A 13,108-nucleotide genomic window follows, 5' to 3' on the forward strand; every position below is an offset into this window, starting at 1 on the left:
GGGAGTGTTTTCTTGTGGGAAGACAAGCTGAGGGGAGGAGTTTTCTCAAAAAGGTAACTTTCCATCCTTTTAAAAAATTTTTCCTTAATTTATTCAGCACATAATTATTAAGACATTGCAAGATATCAGGTACTGTTTGGGACAATTCTGAGAACAAAACAGACATAAATCCATATATGTATGGGGTTTGTATTTTAGGTTTAGTGTAGTATATTGCCAATTGTTAGTGAACGTTTTCTTTTTGAAGGATAACAATTATAAGTTGGAGTACATGTAGGTGCTTAGTGTAAGCTTATGTATATTAGAGCAAACACTTTTAAAGTAAAAGGACATTCTGACTTAATGAAGTCTACTCTGATCATTAAATTTTCTAAAGAATAGGTAGAATTAGATATTGTATTTCAATATTCTCTAAACCAGATGTGGAATTATGTCATAATCCGTGGTCTATATTTAGATGCTTATATTTACATTTTCAATGAATGTTAAATTTTACAGGATCTTGTTTACTACTATTTGGTTTGGATATTAACCTTTACTGTACTTATTATTTAAGAGAAGGAGGTTGGATTGCTGCCACTCCAAGAATGGAGACAGCAGTGGAAGTGCCTCATGAAGAAAACAGAGATGGAGGTTCAGCTTTTCCAGACGAAATCCTTCCTGACTACAAAGACTATATACAATTTCCAATAAGCATTTTATTCTTAACTCTTCTCTATTGTGGTGAAGCTGCCTCTGCTTTGTATCTATTTGATGTTTATCGAAAGAATAATGATATATTCTGGATGTCATTCACCATTGGCTTTCTTCTTGTGGGAGTAGTTTTGGATCAAGCTGTCCTTTTGCTTTTCCAGAAAGACTTGATCAGACATAAATTTTTGTTTGTTGGGCACATTTTGCTTCTAGGTCCTGTGGTGAGGTAAGTGATATTAAATATATTTCATTCATTTACTGTTTCTAAAAGATCCAAAGTAAAATGTAGACTAATATGCATGTGGATGCACTAATTGATTCTTTAACAAAATTGCTTATATTTTAGTTTTGTTTAGTTTTCTTAACTTGAAACTATTGGTATAAGGTGGTCATCAATTTTAAGACAATGAGAGTTTTGAATAATACAAAATGAAATATAAATTGTTTCTTCTGTTCTTCTAATGAATGTATCACATTCAGTTTTATTATTTACCTCCTTAAGCCAATTATGAATGTTATTTTAAGTAATTATGAGAAATAGAGATATAACATTATGTTGCAGGGTGAGAACAGAATGAGAAAGACAGATACACTTTAAGAAACAATGTCATATATTTTCCTTGTAAATTTATTAGTTGCAGATTATCAAGACACTCTATAAATTGAATCTGAAACTTGGATTACTTATATGCATTTAAACAATTCATTTCCATTGTCACTCCTACTTTATCATGCCGATTTGCATGAGAACTATGTGTTTTATAGGAATTAATTTCTCTAGTTCTGCACTTAGGGTTTTAGGTAGAAAAACCCATAGAAAGATAATTTAAGTTATACTGAAATATCCTTCATACCATAATTTTTTCCCCCCCGTGGGAACCGTTTTATTCTTTAAACTATGGGCATATATAACTTTGATACAAGAATAGAAACAAAAACTAAAAGTGTGAAAAGAAAGAGTGGGACTGGCTTTTAGAGCTCTGCATATTTGGAATCCCACTTTAGCACTTACCATACTAAAATTAGCTTCCTTGACCTCTCTGAGCCCATATGTTTTCATCTGTAAAATCAGAAAAATCCATACCATAAATTTAATCCTAGGAACAGCAAATTAAATTATTTGGATTTGTTCCCTTGAGCTAATTTAAGTTTTATTCACTGTATTTCTTGAAGAAAAAGGACTTATTCATATACTACAGAAAAGGAAAAACATGTTAACTACAAAATTTATAAATACAGAAAACCCAGATAATGTTGGCAGCAAAAACCTTTTGAAAAATATAGTTTTCAAACAATATTATATTAGTTTCAGGTGCATAATATAATATATATATCTTATGAGGTGATTACCCTGATAACTCGAGTGCCCATATGACATGATAAAGTTATTATAGTATTACTAACTTCATTCCCTAAACAATACATTCATATAGCATATAAAAATGTTTTGCACAAATTCATGAAGTGAAATCGGTTAATGTTTATATAGGTTTTATTTATTTTTATTTTTTGCAGTTTTTTGGCAGTATTAATTTTATTTTTTAAAATCTTTATTGTTGAAAGTATTACATATGTACCTTTTTCTCCCCCATTGACCCCCTCTAGCCTCCCCTACTACCCGCCCCAGGCCTTCACCATTATTTATGCATATGTGCATACAAGTTCTTTAGTTGATCACCTTCCACTCACCCACCCTCCTTTACCTTCCTCCCCAGATTCTACACTCTGTTCCATTCTTCCATGTCTCTGGATTCACTCCCTTCATTAGTTTATTTTGTTAATTAGATTCCACATAAGATTGAGATCATCTGATACTTATCTTTCTCTGACTGGCTATTTGACTTAGCATAATACTTTCTAGGTCCCTCCATGCTGTCTCAAAGGGTAAGAGGTCCTTATGTTTTACTGCTGCATAGTATTCCATGGTATGAATATACCACAGCTTTTTTATTCAATGGTCTACTGATGGGCACTTGGGCTGTTTCCAGATCTTAGCTATGGTAAATTGTGCTGTTATTAACATAGGGGTGCATGCATGCTTTCTGATCGGTGTTTCGGGTTTCTTAGGATATATTCCTAGAAGTGGGATCACTAGATCAAATGGGAGTTCCATTTTTAATTTTTTGAGGAAACTTCATACTGTTTTCCACAGTGGTTGCATCAGTCTGCATTCCCACCAGCAGTGTACAAGAGTTCCCTTTTCTCCACATCCTTGCCAGCACTTGTCGTTTGTTCATTTGTTGATGATAGCCAGTCTGACAGGTGTGAGATGGTACCTTATTGTTGTTTTGATTTGCTTTTTTCTGATGGTCAGTGACTTTGAGCATTTTTTATATGTCTCTTGGCTTTCTGTATGTCCAGTTTGGAGAAATGTCTATTTATGTCTTTTTGTCCATTTCCTAATTGGATTGTTTGTCTTCCTTTTGTTAAATTGTATGTGTTCCTTATACATTTTGGATATTAACCCTCTATCAGCTGTATCATTGCCAAATAAGTTCTCCCATACAGTGGGCTCTCTTTTGGTTTTGTTGATGATTTCTTTTGCTGTACAGCAGCTTTTTATTTTGAGGTAGCCTCATTTGTTTATTTTCTCCTTAGTTTCCTTTGCCCTAGGAGATGTATCTGAACATATTGCTAAATGAGATGTCTGAGATTATACTTCCTTTTACTCCTCTAAGATTTTTATGGTTTCCCATCTTACATTTAAGTCCTTTATCCATTTTGAGTTTATTCTGTGTATGGTGTAAGTCGGTATTCTAGTTTCATTTTTCTGCATGTATTTGTCCAATTTTTCCAACACAGTTTATTGAAGAGACTGTCTTTACTCTGTTGTTTGTCAAATATTAACTGAGTTAATGGCTTGGGGCAATTTCTGGGGTCTCTGTTCTGTTCCATTGATCTATATGCCTGTACTTGTGCCTGTACTAGGCTGTTTTGAGAACAGTGGCTTTGTAATACAGCTTGATATCTGGTTTTGTGATTGCTCCAACTTTATTTTTATTTCTCAAGATTGCTTTGCTGCATCTATTCAGTCTTTTTAAATTTTATATGAGTTTTTGGATTATTCTAGATCTGTGAAATATGCTGGTGGTATTTTAATAGGGATTGCATTGAATCTGTAGATTGACTTGGATAGTATGGACATTTTAATGATGTTAATTCTACCAATCCATGAATATAGTATATTCTTTCACTTGTTTATATCTTCCTCTATCTCTGTTTAAATGTTCATAGTTTTCTGAGTAAAGGTCTTTTACTGCCTTGGTTAAGTTTATTCCTAAGTATCTCAAGTTTTTTGTTGTTATGGTAAATGGGATTATTTGTTTAGTTTCTCTTTCTGAGAGTTCATTATTGGTGTATAAAAATTTCTTAGATTTCTGGGTGTTAACTTTGTATCCTGCTACATTGCTGAATTTGTTTATTAAGTCTAGTAGTTCTTTGGTGGAGTTCTTAGGGTTTTTCATGTACAATATCATGTCATCTGTTAATGACAGTTTTACTTCCTCCTTTCCAACTTGGATGCCTTTTATTTCTTCCCTTTGTCTAATCGCTGTGGCTAGGACTTCCAGTACTATGTTGAATAAGAGTGGTGAAAGCAGACATCCCTGTCTTGTTCCTGTTCTTAGAGAAAATGATTTTAAATTTTGCCTATTGAGTATGATGCTCCTTGTAGATTTGTCATATATGGCCTTTATCACGTTGAGATATGTTCCCTCTATTCTCATTTTGCTGAGAGATTTTATAAAAAATGGGTGTTGGATATTGTTGAATGCTTTTTCCGAATGTATTTTTATTATAATTTGATATTTGTCTTTCAATTTTTTAATGTGATGTACCATGTTTATTGATTTACCAACATTGTACCAGCCTTGCATCCCTGGAATAAATCCCGTTTGGTCTTGGAATATGATCTTTTTAATATATTGCTGGACCCAATTTGCTAATATTTTATTAAGGATTTTAACATCTATGTACATCGGGGATATTGGCCTGTAATTTTCTATCTTTGTAGTGTCTTTATCTGGTTTTGGGATTAGGGTAATGTAGGCCTCATAAAAAGAGCTTGGACATGTTCCTTCCTCTTTGATTTTTGCAATAGTTTGCAGAGTGTAAGAGTTAGTTATTCTTTGAATGTTTGGTGAAACTCTCCTGTGAAGCTATCTGGATCAGAGCTTTTGATTGCTGGGAGTTTTGTTGTTGTTGTTGTTTACTGCTTCAATTTCATCAGTTGGTATTGACCAATTCAGGTTTTCTGATTCTTCTTGATATAATTTTGGGAGATTGTATTTTTTTCTAGGAATTTGTCCATTTCATCGATATTGTCTAGCTTGTTGACATAAAAATAGTTCATAGTATTTTCTTACAATCTTTGTATTTTTGTGGTGTCAGTGGTTACTTCACCTCTTTCATTTCTGATTTTGTTTTTTTGGGTCCTATGTCTTTGTTTCTTGATGAGTCTGGCTAACAGTTCATAATCTTGCATATCTTTTCAAATAACTAGCTCTTGGTTTCATTGATTTTTAAAAAAATCTTTATATCATTTATTTCTGCTCCAATCTTTATTATTTCCTTCCTCCTTTCTCTGGGATTATCTTATGGTTCTGTTTCTAATTTTTTAAGTTGTAGTGTTAAATTTTTTTAAATTAATTTTTCTTGCTTTGTGAGGTATGCGTGTGGTGCTATGAACTTTCCTCTCAGGATTGCTTTTGGGAATTGTATTGTGTTTATTTTCATTTGTTTCCAGGAAGTTTTTTTTTTCTTCTTCTTTTTTTTGTGTTTTGTTTTCTTCTTTTTAAAAAAATTTTGTTTTAATTTTTTTTATTTATTATTTATTTTTATTTTTTTGTCCCCCCCCCCCCAGGAAGTTTTTTTTATTTATTTCTTGATATCATTGACAACTCATTCATTGTTTAATAACATGATATATAGCCCCCATGTGTTTGAATGTTTGGGGGTGTTTTTACTGTAGTTGATTTGTAATTTTATTCCACTGTGATCTGAGAAGATGTTTGATATGATTTCAGTCTTTTTGACTTGTAGAGACTTGTTTTGTGTCCTAACATGTGGTCTATTTTTATGAGTGACCCATGTGCACTTGAGAAGACTGTGTATTTAGCAGCTTTGGGATGAAATGTCTATAATATCAATGAAATCCATCTAATCCAGTATGTCTTTTAGAGTCACCTTTTACTTGTTAGATTTTTTTGCCTGAAAGATTCATCCAGTGAAGTCAGTGGGGTGTTAAAGTCCCCCACTATGACTATATTGCTGTCTATCTCTCCCTTAAAGTGCTGTAGGGATTTTTTAAAAAATGTATTTCAGTGCTATCCAATTTTTATATATTGGGTGCATGTATGTTTGCGAGGGTTATTTTCTCTTGTTGGATCAATGCCTTCAGTATTACGTAGTGACCTTTTGTTGTCTCTTGTGATGGTCTTCATTTTGAAGTCTATTTTTGTCAGATATGAGTATTGCTACCCCAGCTTTTTTCATTTCCATTTGCATGGAATATATTTCTTTTATGTCTTCACTCTCATCCTGTGTGAGTCTTTTGTTATGAGGTTGGTCTCTTGTAGACCGCATATAGTTGGGTCATGTTTTTGTATCCATTCAGCTACCCTGTGTCTTTTTATTGGAGCATTTAGTCCATTTACATTTAAGGTTAGTATTGATAGGTACTGTTTATTGGCATTTTAATTCTGTATACCTAGGTTTCACTCACTATTTTTTCTTCTCATTACAGTAGTCTCTTGAGCACTTCTTGTATGTTGGCTTGGTCATGTTGAACTCCTTTAGTTTTTTATTTTTCTTTTCTGGGAAGCTCTTTATTTTACCATCTATTTTAAATGATAGCCTTGTTGTATAAAGAAATCTTGGTTTCAGATCCTTGCTTCCCATTACTTGAGTACTTCATGCCATTCCCTTCTGGCCTGTAGAGTTTCTGAATAGGAATCAGCTGACAGCCTTTTGGGAGTTCTTTATCATTTTCTCTTGCTGCCTTCAAGATTCTCTCTTTGTCTTTATTTTATTTTCTCTCTCTCTTTGTCTTTAATTTTTGGAATTTTAATTATAATGTGTCTGGACGTGGGCCTATTCGGGTTCTTCTTGCTTAGGACTCTCTGTGCCTCCTGGACTTGAGTAACTTTTTCCTTCACCATGTTAGGAAAGTTTTCTGCCATTATTTTTTCAAGCATGTTCTCTATCCCTCACTCCCTTTTTCCCCTTCTGGCACACCTATTATGCCTATATGTGTTCTTTATATAGTTTGAATGTTAACCCGTTTTTTGAAACATTTGTTGGCAAATATCTCCCATTTGTTTGGCTTTATTTTGGTTTTGTTGGCAGTTATCTTTGCTATGAAGAAGATCTTTAGTTTGATACAGTGCCATTTATTTATTTTGCCATCACTTGTCTTTGCCTTTGGCTCAAATTAATAAAATGTACTCTAAGGCCAAAACCCAAACGTTTAGTACCTTTGTTTTTTTTTATGTAACTTGTTTTTCCAGAATTTATATTTAGGTTTATAACCCATTTTGAATTAATTTTTGTACAAGGGGACAAACAGTAATCTAGTTGTTTTATTTTGTGTGTGGCTTTCCAATTTTCCCAGCAGCATTAATAGAAGAGGCTTTCTTTACTCCATTTGTTATTTTGGGCTTTTAAAATAAAAAATATTTGACTATATACATACATTTGGTTTTATTTCTGGGCCCTCAATTCTGTTCCATTTGTTTGTGTGTCTGTTTATCAGCCAATATCATGCTGCTTTTATTATCATAGCTCTGTAGTTTTATTTGAAGTCATTTAGAGTGATACTTCAGGTTTTATTCTTTGTCTCTACATTGCTATGTCTATTCAGGTGTTTTTGTGGTTCAATAAAATTTTGATGATTATTTTGGTTCTACATTTTTTAAAAAATGACATTGAAATTATGATGGGGATTGCATTAAACTATATATTGCTTTTGGTTATATGGCCATTTAAACTATGTTTACCCTTTCAGTTCATGAACATGGAATATATATCTATTTCTTTTGTACTTTTCAATATTATTTAAGAATGCTTTGCAGTTTTTTACATACAGGTTCTTTAGACTCTTTTTAAAGTATATTCCTAAATATTTAGTATTTTTGTTACAATTCCAAAAATAATTTTCTTATTTCCATTTCTGAAGCTTAATTATTTTGTATATAGAATAGCAGTGTATATCTGCATACACATTTAAAATTTTTAACCTCACTGTGTTTGTTTATTGCTCCTAATTATTTTTGGTGGAGTCTTTTGTGTCTTCCATATGCAGAATCATTTAATCTGCAGAAAGTAACACTTTTACTTCTTCAGTCCCAATTTAGATGAACTATATCTATTTATTTTTCCTGGTTTCTCTTGCTAGGACTTCCAGAAATATGTTGAATAAAAGTGATTAAAATGGGAATTTTTGTTTTCTTCCTAATTTTAAAGAAAAAGCCTTCCATTTTTCAACATTGACTCTGATATTGGCTGAGGATTTGTCATAATTAAATTCTAATATTTTGAGGTATTTTATGTCCATTTTATTGAGTATTTTAATCATAAATGGATGTTGTTTCTAAATAAAATCAGAAATGAAAGAAAAGTAACAAGTGACATCACAGAAATACAACAAATTGTAAGAAAATACTATGAAAATAATATATGCCAGCAACCTGGTAAAAATGGATAAATTTCTAGAAATATTGTCTTCTAAAACTGAATCAGATATTGATAGATCAATTTCAACTAATGTTATTGAAGCAGTAAGCATAAAACTCCCAGCAAACAGGGTCCTGGACCAGATGGCTTCATAGGAGAATTTTATCAAACATTCAAAGAAGAACTAGCGGCTATTCTCAAACTATTCCAAAAAATTGAAGTGGAGGGAAGACTTCCAAGCTTTATTTTATCAGGGCAGCATTATCCCAATCCCCAAACCGTAAAGATTTATTTTTTAAAAATAAATTTAAAGGCCAATATCTCTGGTGAACATAGATGCTAAACTCCTTAATGAGTATTAAAAAAATAGATTCAGCAATACATTAAAAATATTATCCACTATGATCAAGAAGCATTTGTTTTGAATTTGCAAGGTTGGTATAATATTTGAAAGTCATTAAGTGAGACACATCACATTAACGAAATGAAAGATAATATTTACATGATTATATCACTAGATGCAAAAAGAAAACCTTTTTATAAAATCCAGCACCCATGCTATATAATAAAAGGTTAACATGCAAATTGACCAAATGGCAGAATGACCAGTTGCTATGATGCACACTGACCACCAGGGGGCAGACGCTCAACACAGGAGCTGCCCCTTGGTGGTCAGTGCGCTCCCACAGAGGGAGCACTGCTCAGCCAGAAGCTGGGCTCACAGCTGGCAAGCACAGCAGCAGTGGTGGGAGCCCCTGCAGCAGAACAAAGGATGTCCGACTGCCAGCAGTTGGACATCCCCTGAGGGCTCCCAGACTGGGAGAGGGTGCAGGCCGGGCTGAGAGACTCCCCCCCCCCCCCGCCGCCCCCCATGCATGAATTTCATGACCAGGCCTCTAGTTTATGATAAAAACTCTCAGTAGAGTAACAATAAAATTATACCTCAACATAATAAGACCATGTATGACAAATCCACAGCCAACATCATCCTCAATGAGCAAAACTAAAATATGTCCCCTAATATCATGAACAAGACAGGGATATCCACTTTCACCACTTTTATTCAACATAATCCTGAATGTCCTAGCCACAACAATAATACAAGAAGAAACAATAAAAGGCATCCAAAATAGAAACAAATAATTAATACTACTATTGTTCATAGAAGATATGAGATTGTACATAGAAAACCCGGAAGACTCCACTGTAAAAACTACTAGAACTGATAAATAAATTTGACAAAGCAGCAGGATACAAAGTTAATATTAAAAAAATAAGTGGCATTTTAATATACCAATAAAGAACTATCAGAAAAAGAAACTAACAAAAATAATTCCATTTACTATTACAACAAAAAACAAGATACCTAGGAATAAATTTAAACAAAATAGTAAAAGAGCAGTACTCTGAACACTATACGACACTGAAGATAGAAATTGAGGAAGATACAAATAGGTGGTAGAATAACCCAGGTTGATGGATTGGAAGAATTGACATCATTAAAATGTCTATACTACCCAAAGCAATTTGTATATTTAACATAATTCCTATTAAAATACCAATGGCATACTTCATAAATCTATAACAAAAACTTATATGGAACCAAAAAAGATACCAAATAGCTTCAGCAATCTTGAGAAATAAGATCAAAGTTATAGGTATCACAATATCTGATATCACATTGTACTACAAAGCCACTGTAATCAAAACATTCTGCATTCTGTGGTGTCCGGCCAGCATGGCTCCTATGAACCAGGAGGTCATGGTTTGATTTCCTGTCAAGCACATGCCCAAGTTGTAGGCTTCATCCAAACAAGTCAGTACAATTTAGAAATTAACCCCTTATTGGATATATCATTGATGTATATGTTCTTCCATATAGTGGTTCTCTTTTAATTTTGGTGGTTTCTTTTGCTGTGCAGCTTTTCTACTTTTTGTAGTCCCATTTGTTTATCTCCTCTTGGGGTTCCCTTGCCCTCATAGACATATTGGCAAAAATATTTCTATGAAAGATGTCTGAGATTTTACTGCCTGTGCTTTCTTCTAGGATTTTTATGGTTTCAAAACTTACTTTTGCCTTTTATCAATTTTGTGTTTATTCTTGTGTATGGTGTAAGTTGGTGGGCTAGCTTCACTTTTTTTGCATGTATCTATCTAATTTCCCCAACAGAGTTTATTGAAGAGAATGTTTTTCCTCCTATGCTCTTATCTCTTTTGTCAAATATTCATTGATTATAGAAACATAGATTGAATTCTTGGCTCTCTGTTCTGTTCCATTGATCTAAATGCCTGTTCTTATTCCAGTACAAGGCTGTTTTGATTACAGTGGCTTTGTAGTATAACTTGATATCTGGTATCGTGATCCCTCCAACTTCGTTCTTCTTTCTCAGGATGACTGGAGCTACTTGGCATCTTTTTAGATTCTATATAAATTTTTATTTTATTTTAATTTATTTGTAATTCTTTATTGAAAGTATTACATATGTCTTCTTTTCCCCCCATTGAACTCTCCGAGCCCATTCTCTCCCCCCCCCGCCCCCCACTCCAGCACAGGCCCTCACTCCTCTGTGGTCTGTGTCCATTGGCTATTCTTATATGCATGCATACATGTCCTTTGGTTTATCTCTTTTGTTTTTTAATAAATCTTTATTGTTGAAAGTATTACATATGTCCCTTTCTTCCCCCTGTTGCCCTCTCCTGCCCCCTTAACCCCCAAGCCTTCACCACTCACTGTCTGTGTACTTGGGTTATGCATATAAACATATGAGTTCTTTAGTTGATCTCTTCCCCCTCTCCACCCACCCCTGCTTTCCCTCTAAGGTTTCACAGTCTGTTCGATGTTTCTATGATTCTGGATCTATTTTTGTTCATCAGTTTATATTGTTCATTAGATTCCACATATGAGTGAGATTATGTGATACTTAACTTTCTCCAACTGGCTTATTTTGCTTAGCATAATGCTCTCCAGGTCTATCCATGCTGTTGCAAATGGTAAGAGTTCCTTCTTTTTTACAGCAGCGTAGTATTCCATTGTGTAGATGTACCACAGTTTTCTAATCCACTCATCTGCTCGCTGATGGGAACTTAGGCTGTTTCCAAATCTTAGCTATGGTGAATTGTGCTACTATGAACATTGGGGTGCATATATTCTTTTGGTTGGTGTTTCTAATTTCTTGGGATATATTCCTAGAAGTGGGATTACTGGGTCAAATGGGAGTTCCATTTTTAATTTTTTGAGGAAACTCCACACTGTTTTCCACAGAGGATGCATCAGTCTGCATTCCCACCAGCAGTGTATGAGGGTTCCCTTTTCTCCACACCCTTGCCAGCACTTGTCATCTGTTGATTTGTTGATGTTAGTCATTCTTACAGATGTGAGGTAGTACCTCATTGTTGTTTTGATTTCCATCTCTTGGATGACTAGTGATGTTGAGCATTTTTTCATATGTCTCTTGGCCTGAAGTGTCAGTGGCCCTACAGAAGGCCAAGAGATATATATGAAAAAATGCTCAATGTCACTAATCATCCAAGAGATGGAAATCAAAACAACAATGGGACAGGACATGAATGTACACAAACACCTATAACCCCAATAAAAGTAACCACCAGATAAAAAATTAGTAGAGCAAAAGGAGAACAAAAGTGATAGCAAGAAAAGAAAAAAAAAGAATATTGAGAGAAAACAACAAAACAAACAAACCAAAAAACACAAACAAAAAGCACCCAGAAAAAAAGGGAAGCAGAATCTGTAGGTGTAGAGCTTAAATACAGAAAAACAGAAATTAAGGTTAAGGAATTTGATAAATAGGGGAAGGACCATGGTTTATTATAGAGGTGGGAGAATGAAAATGAGTGAATAAGAAGAAAATTTTTTTAAACATTATTTATTTATTTATTTTTAAAAGGAGAATAGAGGGAAGAGCAGATAGGCCTGAATTTAGGAAATGAAACTAATTTAATAATTCAAGGAAGAAAAGAGCAAGAGAGGAGAGAAAAATATATATTTAAAAAAATATGACTAGCAAAGAAAGAGAAAAGAGAAGGGGGCATGGAGTAGTAGCAGGGAAGAGGAAATTAGATATATGAATAAGTCAAGAGTGACTACAATTATAGTTACACATCAGCAAAGCAGATAAAGAAGATCATTTTTTAAAAAGGAAAAAAGAAAGAAAAACTAAAATGGGGAAAGGAGAAGAAAAACAGGATGAAAAAGGGAGAAGCAAGGAAGAAAGAGGTGAAAAAAAGAAAGAAAATAGCAAGAAAATAAAAAAATATTAATTCTAAAAATGTTTTTTAATTTAAAAATAAAAAATAAAAAAGTGAAGCATTGTTTGCTTCAGCCACATTTTAATGCTTCTGTTCTATCTACTAATTCTGGGCTCCCTGTTAGGTAGTTAGTTGTTGACTACTGTTAGGCATAGTTTTGGTGTTTAGCACCGTGTTGAAGCTCCAAGCAATCCACCATCCTGTTTGTGTCTGTCTGCACAGGCCTTGGCTGCAAGCAGGCGGGACCAATCTGCCTGCCTGTCTGCCAGCTGTCAATCTTAATCACTCAAGCCTGTTTCTGACAGGGCTTTAGGTGGGGGGTGGGTGTGGGTGCTGTTTCGCTTACTCGCAGTGGTTCTCAACCTTCTGGCCCTTTAAATACAGTTCCTCATGTTGTGACCCAACCATAAAATTATTTTCGTTGCTACTTCATGACTGTAATGTTGCTACTGTTATGAATCGTAATGTAAATATCTGA

General features: G+C 33.9%; 1 protein-coding gene across 1 annotated transcript in view; it reads left to right on the forward strand.

The window, feature by feature from the left end:
• Positions 1 to 587: 587 nt before the first annotated feature.
• XKR3 (XK related 3) overlaps positions 588 to 13,108 on the forward strand; it is a 43,004-nt gene continuing 30,483 nt past the window's right edge. Inside the window, exon 1 of the mRNA XM_036305639.1 lies at positions 588 to 919. Within this exon, the coding sequence (XP_036161532.1) occupies positions 588 to 919 (332 nt within the window). The remainder of the gene's footprint in view (positions 920 to 13,108) is intronic.

Source organism: Myotis myotis, unplaced genomic scaffold, assembly GCF_014108235.1.
Source record: "Myotis myotis isolate mMyoMyo1 unplaced genomic scaffold, mMyoMyo1.p scaffold_m19_p_4, whole genome shotgun sequence".
Classification (NCBI taxonomy): Eukaryota; Metazoa; Chordata; class Mammalia; order Chiroptera; family Vespertilionidae; genus Myotis; species Myotis myotis.